Source organism: Lipophrys pholis, assembly GCF_963383615.2.
Source record: "Lipophrys pholis genome assembly, chromosome: 16".
NCBI lineage: Eukaryota > Metazoa > Chordata > Actinopteri > Blenniiformes > Blenniidae > Lipophrys > Lipophrys pholis.
Window position 1 is genome coordinate 12899692 of NC_137634.1, and position 8639 is coordinate 12908330.

Here is an 8639-nt window from a genome sequence, read left to right on the forward strand (position 1 = left end):
CTTCTTGAGGAAAGGTAAACTACCGAGTGATTTCTCTCACTCTGGCAGGAACATGGTAATTCTTAATCAATTCTTGATTGCAATCTAAACAGTTATTGTTGCGGCAATTTTATAGCATAGTTATTAAAATGTCAGCAAGAGACTAAGGAGCCAAGCTGAAGTCCATGACGGAAAAAAAAAGTTATTATGACTTGTAGGAGGAAACAATCACAATAACACAAATTGAACAGTGCAATATATGACGTGTGTCGTTTTATATTAGAAGCGTTGGGATGAAATGACCAAAAAGCATGTTGCTTTGATTCAATATTATGATATAAATTGTGATGATATATCAGTCGTTGAAAAGTCAAACTTAAGGATGTACAAATTAAACAGTAATTTTCCAAAAGCTTGAGACAATAGATTGAAAACTAAATGGGTTTTTTTGTTGGTGATGTCAAAATATACAATCCTAATGGTAAGTCAAATATGACAGATTGACAAAATGCAACTTGACAGAAAGATAGCAGGGATATGTCTTCCTCAGGTCCATATATCCCCCATTGCTCACTCTTATCACCCTGGAAAACAATTATCTGGCTCGTAATAATGTCAGAAGTGTTGCTCGGGCAGGATTTCAAGAAATTAAGAGAATTATGAACATGCTTGAACATGGCTGTCATTACACATTGATTATATATTTCATATGACATTTGAATGTTTTGTCCCCTTTTTTATGGAAGGCATGTAAGCATTATTACATAAACAGATAGGAAACATATTTGGAATCAATCCGTATATGTTTACATGTAAAATACTAGTTTTTGCATATAACATTAGACAGCAGTTGCGGTGATCATGTGATATTACACAAAAATTCTGTCAAGAGTTGAAGAAATTAATATTTTAAAAAAGGTTTAAATTGTGAAATATGCAGAATTTTGGCATTTTTTCCCTTTTCAAAAGCTTTTATGATATTTAGATGGCATATATCTTGATACCTAATAAACGTAAAAAAGTAATATTTACAAACAATATAGGGTTGATTAACATTTCCTGCTATGTCTGTGTTCTAGTTGGCATCCCAGTTGTTTTTCTAGCTTTTTCTTTAAACATATATGGGGTGGGAGCCTGTGATGGTCACGTCTGTTACACTCATTTCATTAACGGCTGTGCGTGACACCCCGTTTTATCATCTCCGATTCTCATCAGGAGAATCAGTTGTATTTGAGTATTTTTTTGAAAAATGCCCGCTGTTGTTACCAATTCTAATAATGGGTGGCCTTGAAGTTAGTCAAGCGTGTTTGGAGCCGTAAGAACTCAAACTAGATTCCTGTGGAAAAAGTGAAGGCAGCAGCTTGTAGCTTCAATTGTTTCCAACAAAACAGACAGTAACCTTGTCGACGTACCTATCAATGAGGAAACAGTCCACAAAAATCCTCCAGTTGCAACCAAGAGAGACATGAAATAGAGATGTAGAGAACAAATCTCACTGTACCAGTGTATTGCCACCGCACACGTGACAAATAAAGATATTTCTTCTTCTACTTAATTCTCTTTTTGGTCTTTTTTTCCCTCCTGGGTGTTGCAAAATCGGCATAATGCCCTAATTATCATTGCTAAATGTGCACTGTGTTAACTTTAACTATTTTTCTTTCTTGTGGTTGTGTTACTCACAATTGTGTCAATGCAGGTCTTTTATTACTTCTTCTTTTTCTTATTCGGCTTGAATAATATAACGACACCTTGAGCATCTCTGGATTAAAACAGTGCAGTCTTGTTCCCAGTGTTGTTAAATGGGCACATTTCAGGCCGTCTACCTCCACATTAAATAAACCACACAAACATCGTCTTTGTTGTGTTTTACAGTCAGACGTCCCTGCGGGGAATCGGTGGCTGATTGTTATTTGCCTCAGCGTTACGAGGAGTTCTTCACTGCACCGTTCGCTGCATTTATTGAGTATTGCTCCTGTTTTCTTTCAGATTCGCGGGCTGGAGAAGGAGCGCCCAGAACGGTGGACCATGCAGTCATCGGAGGAGTGGTGGCCGTGGTCGTATTTGCCATGCTCTGTCTACTCATTGTCTTGGGGCGCTACTTTGCGAGACACAAAGGTAAGAGGCCTTGGAATTACAGTTTTGAAGCTTTTAGAAAAACATTTACCTTTGCACTGACTAATGCTGCATAAAAGGGGGAGCTATTATGTAAAGCATGTTTAATTAGACCACTTATGAGAACAATGGAGAGCTGTAGAGGAGCGAGTTAGATCACCTCTCGATGCTTTGCAGGTGATTCAGCCTGTTAGTCTCAATGAAAATATGGACAGGAGCTTGGAAGGAAACGTTAATGCCCATGAAGTGATGAAGCTAAACAACAAACTACACTTGACACTGTAAAATATCTCCTTTATTGTTTTGGAAATATACTAATTATAATCTAAACCAAGAGATTATTGCCTCAGTTTTAATTATTTATGTTAATACATGCATAATATACAGATTGCGAATATATATGGTGCCTTTAAGTATTGATTTCATGCATTGTTTTGCTGTAAATTGCATTTCCGCGTGATTTTCCACTCCAGGGCATTGTGTACCAGCGAACTGTACTGATGATCAACTTCAGCCTCTTCACTTTATTTGGGTAAAAACTTCTCATTGCATCATCGGATGGATGCAATCCAAATGATAGAGGGACCGTTATTAAGGCTACGGGTTACTGATGATGAGTAAAATTACATTTTTCATGCGGTCCTGCTGAACCGCATTACAAATCTCGCATGCCGCCCTCATAACACAGAAATAATTAGAATCTATAACAAATTTCACACTTTGATATTTCTCACGCGGGAGGAAATGGAAGTGGGTACATTAACGAAAGAGGAAGCGCTGTAAATGAGACAAATTAAAGGTGCAGAACAAAAGGTTTCCTTATTATGATTATTATTATTATTATTATGATTAATATTATTATGATTATTATTATTATTACACTGCACTCACAGTTTTCCCTTATGGTGTGAGCCCAGAAGCTGAAATTCACTGTAAGCATGTGAGTTATCCACCTGTGAATCTCAGTGGTGGAAAGAGTAAAAAAAAATAAAAAATCCACTATATTAAATTATAGTAGGTTTCCTGCACCTCAAGTAGTTGAGTGGTGCACAGTTGACCCGCACAGTTTATTCACCTCACCTTCTCAGCCAGTTAAAACCGACTGGATTTTTGTATCGCGGCTGTCTATCAACAGCTGCTCGGACCCGCTGATAAATTTCTGCTGCGCTCCCATCAAGCCCCGTGGCTTCGATCTTTTTCCCATCCGTGTCCTGCCTCGTCCAAATCAGCCAAGTAGTTTAGTAAACAAAAGCACCCCATGTCCAGCTGACTGACTCCTACATGATTTATTAACTCTGAGTGCCTGCCACATGGCCATGTGGTGCAGCCTCACTGCCGGGCTGCCAAGTTCCGCTAGACAGATTTTAAAGGGCAATTTTGGTTTATTACGACTTGGGTTTAGTTTTGTAGTTTTCAGCCATGGTTGGCAACAATAACACTGCAGGCGATGATGTGATAGTGAGATCTGACAGGGCTGCAACGCAGGAAACAAAGGCAGACCAGAAAAGAGGCACGGATACACACTTTGGTTAGGCTGAATGTTTGAAAGAAGATAGTAAATGGGAAAAAATGCTTCTTTTTTTTCTGCGTTATAATAGTAAAATGCTATATTGTACAGCGGATATGCATGTAAGACTTACGCTGATAATCGTGGGATTTAAAGTCACACCCTCCAGTCACATGTTCGCTGCGCTAACATATTCATACATCATATTCAGCGTGGGATTTTGTAGAATGGGTGGTGGCTATAGACTGACCCTTTGGTCTACAAGTCACATAAATAGAATTTTTCTTTTCCTCAGAATCAATAAAGTTGACCTTCCTTGCAAAGCCACGTCACCAGTAGACCGGACCAATAAGAGCAAACCCCTTGAGTTTAAGCCACAGGACAACGCCATCAACACTTTAAAAAGCGCTGTTTAATTCAACGGATCTGAACTCGATCGACTCGCAGCAATCTAGCGACACATGTGCAGTGCCATGTTTCCAAAAAAACCTTGCAGTCGTTTTGCAGGTGATCAACATGAGGGACATAAAGCTCCAACAGAAGTATTCAAATGAGGGTTTTGTGTGAATTAGAGCCTGTTTACATGGGCATGGTCTGTAAGAAAGGATATCCTGTCTGTATGGGAGGTAATTGGTCGAAAAAATATCTTTTTAAAAACAAAAGTCTGCAAACAAAAGTCGTGGGGGGCCAGCTGTGGAAACGCTTCCCACAATAACAGCTGAGCTGCTAAAGGCTGAGCTGCTTTAGACAATGCAAGCGTAAATCCTATTGCATGTTGTACATTTAGGAGATCCATATGCGATAAACAAGGTCTGCATTCCACGTATTTCTACTAAAACAGCTTTTCTATCATTTGAACACACTAGTTCGTGCTCTTTTTATTGCTCCTGTCAACAGCAGGATCGCACCCTGCGTATTATGATGTCCCACCAGCATATTTTCCCCATGCATGACAGCTTACCTAATGTATCGCCTCTTCTCGATTTAAATACAATCCAAACGGTCTAAAATGTGTTTTTCCTCTTTTTAACAACCTGTCAAATAATCCAGCTGTTCATCATTCCTCCCAAATCAGGCTTCACTCTAACCGGCTTTACCACGTATAAAAACTTATGAGCCGAACTATCAAACATACGCTGCAATAAACTCCAATCACCTTTCGGTGGCAGCCTGTTTTCCTCCGAGGCGGTTAGACAACACGTTTGCATTATGAAAAACAATAAGGTTTAAGTGAGCAATCAAAGCTGATGACTGATTGCGTATATGATTAGTGTCAAACTGTTTGCGAGTTAAAGTGCCTGCAGGTCACATATAAACAGTGACGACAGAATAAAGACCAATAATCACAAGTAGACTGGGACAGTTCCTTTCAAAAACACTAGACTTAATCATGTTTGCGGAATCTTTAATTGCCCCGTCTCTCAATAATGGCTCAACGTAGCTCAGAAAGTGAGTATAGGGGTTGTAATAATTCAGATTATTTCAATTAAGCATATTCATAACACAGACACAGAGCCCACCAACTAATTAGAGATGAATTAACCCAAAACTCTTAAGTTCTCCTTTGTTGTTCCTGATCAGTTCTCAAAGAAATGCCAACTGGAAGTGGAATAATATACAAATAAATAGATAAACCACCAACATACAAATGAATAGAGTTGATATAGGAGAAGGGTGGAGTGTCAATCTCTGAGGTCTTTTTCAGCCAATATCGTTAAAAGTTTCTACAAACTGTTGACATGTAAGTAGTGAAAATGTAGCAGCTGCATCACAAACAAAATAGTTTCATAGTTCTATTTTCAATATCAGAAACAAACTCTTACAAATGACCCTGTATTCTGGGTTTGTTATAGAGTCGGTGCTACTTCCTGCTCGTTGGCAACACTTCCACGCGTGATTAATGATGCTTATACGGATTTTTGCCTCCGTTTTTTGGGGGGGGGGGTTTTTGCCAAAAGAAAGAATGAAACGCCTTGAACTCTTTCAAGTTTTCTTACAATCTTACAGGTTTTACATGGTATTAGATGGTGTGGATTTCAATATGGTAGAACCATATTTAAATAGCTCACACACTTCTAAAGAATACAAATTTAATCACTGCAAGTTAAATGAGCATGTTAATTTGTACGGGTGAAAATCCTGCAGGTTGCGTATTAGTCGTAAGATGTTCTTTGTGCGTCTTCACCAGGTAAAAATGTCCCATCGAGGTTGTTTTCACTTCTATTGGTTTTCCTACACTGCATAGTAACACGCCAGGATACCAGAGTTTATTTAATTCTTATCTTCTCACATCAGTTCCGCTTTTACTTAGGCCCATCCCTTACTTACTCTATCAAGATTATTGTCAACATCCCCACACCTCCACTGGGATCGGATGTGAATAAATGTATTCAATTATGTTTGAAGGTGCTGGCTGGTTCCCCTTTTCTCTTTTTGCTTTTCGACGTGGTTGATTTGAAGGCGCAAGCCACGCTTGTCCCCACACTCCCAAGATCATTTCCTGATTTTGAGCATGGCTAAAAGAAAGGAAGACAAAAAGAAAAAGAGCGAAGAAAGTGTATAATCAGAATATTACAGCTCGCTGGTGTTTGTGTATGTAAATGGCCACACGGAGACGGATTTGCATAATTAGGTGGTGCGAGTTGGAGGAGGCACATTTTAATCTTTTGTATCATGCAAGCAGCGGGCTATTATCCAGTCCGTGACACTGTCCCCCCCCCGTCACCTCCCTCTCAGGTACCTACTTCACGCACGAGGCCAAAGGAGCGGACGACGCGGCCGATGCCGACACAGCTATCATCAACGCAGAGGGCGGCCACACCAACTCCGACGAGAAGAAGGAGTACTACATCTAATCAGATACGAACAGCCCTCCACTCTGGCGTCCTCTTTGGGACACCGGGCTGTTTTTGGTGGGGATAGGATGGGGCGGGGGCAGGTTGGTGGGTATTGGTGGAATAGATGGATGTGGGGGGGGAGGGGGGGGGGGGGGCGGTTGGAGGTGATTCACTTTTAGTGAGAGTAGAAGAGAGAAGGTGGTGGCGGTGGTGGTGGGTGGGGGTTAAAGGAAGGCCTGGTTTTCAGCCGTTGTTTAGTCTAGTCTGCAGATGTAGATGGAATGTTTTGTGTGTTTAAAGAAAAAAAAAAATCAAAAAACAAAAAAGGACAAAAATGGGGCGGGAGGGGTTTCGGTTAATGGAGAAAAACAACGGGGGTGGGGGTTCGGAGGGGGTGGAGGGGGTTCAGGGGACTGGGGAGGGGGTGGGTGGGAGCGCCAGACGTTGCCAGAAATCACTGTAGAGAGCTTCACCATTCAAACACCTCCCTAACTGCTGGTACGAATTTTATTTAGTTCAGCCATTTGCAGAAAATTCTGTGCCTTGTTCTGAATTGTTTTGGTTCGACCCATACTTTTTGTGTTGATCATCATTTGCATAGCCTCGTTGCTACTCCCACCCCCCACCCCCGCCGCCGATGTTCCACCCCCCCGCCCCCTCCCACCTCCACTCGTAATTATCGATGTGCTGTTGGCTTTTGTATGAGGGTAAAATTACACAGCCACTTTATTCATTTCCTCTAAATGTGTCTTCACACACGTATCCTCTCCTGCATATCGTAAAAAGAATTAACTCTCTCCAGTATACTGTGATTCGTCTCAAGCCATTATTCCCATCAGTTAATTATTCCTTGATTTTAAAGACAGCTCCAAAAATGCATGGGATGCTTTACATGTCATTGTACAAAGGACATCAATGGGAAACAGGTTTCTTCTAATGGTCTCCCCCTTCACTGTCATCATCGTCATCATCATCACAGGAGTAAGAAAAACTCGTAAGATTAGGCAGGAAAGGTTATATCGAGAGAATTTTCCCATTTTATCAATTTTATCTTAATTTATTTTTTTTTGCCAACTTTAGTTCCTCAGAACAGACTTGCCTTTTTTTAAGTAAGAGCCTCACCTTTTCTCACTGAGCTGCCATTTCAATTATATATTTTCCTCTGTTCAGTATTTTTATTTTCGTCAATTTAGCCAAATGGAATCCCACTTTTTTTTCCCCCCCTCATCGGCTTTTATTGAGTTGTAATGATGGTTTCCAGTTGAGTTCCATCTGCTCTCGTTTTTTTTTTGTTTTGTTGTTTTTTTTACCCCCTTCACAAATAAGAAAGTAAGAACATTCTAATTGTTTTAAAGCCGTTTTGACACATTCTCAGTCAAGACGTAATGAGAGGCGGCTGCAAAAAAAATAAAAAATTATCAGCCAGTAGGCGGCTCAAATTCCCCGGCAAAGTGTACATAAATTTACCGAGTGATGCAGCCTCCAGACTGAAACGATAAAATCTGAGGTGCATTTGAGGAAGACGTGCGCAGATCCTCGTGTCATCCCATCGGTGTGTTCGTGTTTTCCCATTCACACACAAACCCAATGTAAATCAAGCCAATGGAATCACAGCTGTATTGTACACTAATCCTTACTGAGAAATATTTTTTACAACTTAATAGAATTACAATGGAGTACCTTTGTGGCTTTTATCGTATCACACTCATTGTGAGTTTTGTCAAACAGTTTAAAAAAAAAAGAAAGAAAAAAAAAACGCTTGGGAAATGCTCTGATAGACAGACCCCCGGTCTTTCACAATCCCATCACGGTCATCGCGACGTGCAAGGTTTTGATTTGATGCAGCAGCTTTTCGATCGCTTCACCCGTAAACATTTCTTAGCGTGTTCGTATGTGCTTTGCCTCCCCGTGTTGCTTCATGTGTCACCTGCCAGAGCTGAATGAGAATGTGTTTTGCTGCGCCGGCCGGGGACCGCCGAGGACGCCGAAATTAATTAACCCTTTGTAATGGAACATAATACAAGTGTTGTGCTCCGTGGTGTTAAGCCATGGCTGGCGTTAATGGTGCTGGCTCCCTAACATGGCAATAAAGATCTACTGGCGGCATATTTGGCAGAGTTCAGACAGCAAGCGGAACACTCCATGACTCCTTTCTCGGACGAGGTCGCAGTGACCACCTTTAAAGTTAAGACCACTTCACTTGT

At 40.7% G+C, this 8639-nt stretch overlaps 1 protein-coding gene across 10 annotated transcripts in view; it reads left to right on the top strand.

Moving 5' to 3' along the window:
- The window catches only part of cadm1a (cell adhesion molecule 1a), a 427187-nt gene extending 420456 nt beyond the window's left edge, over positions 1-6731 (top strand). For 8 of the 10 annotated variants that reach the window (XM_080483120.1, XM_080483123.1, XM_080483125.1 and 5 more), the window contains 2 exons: positions 1966-2094; positions 6335-6731. In XM_080483120.1, the coding sequence (XP_080339246.1) occupies positions 1966-2094; positions 6335-6453 (248 nt within the window). In that variant the 3' untranslated portion in view covers positions 6454-6731. The remainder of the gene's footprint in view (positions 1-1965; positions 2095-6334) is intronic. The other 2 variants (XR_013936111.1, XR_013936112.1) reach the window with 1 other exon arrangement.
- Positions 6732-8639: the final 1908 nt, after the last annotated feature.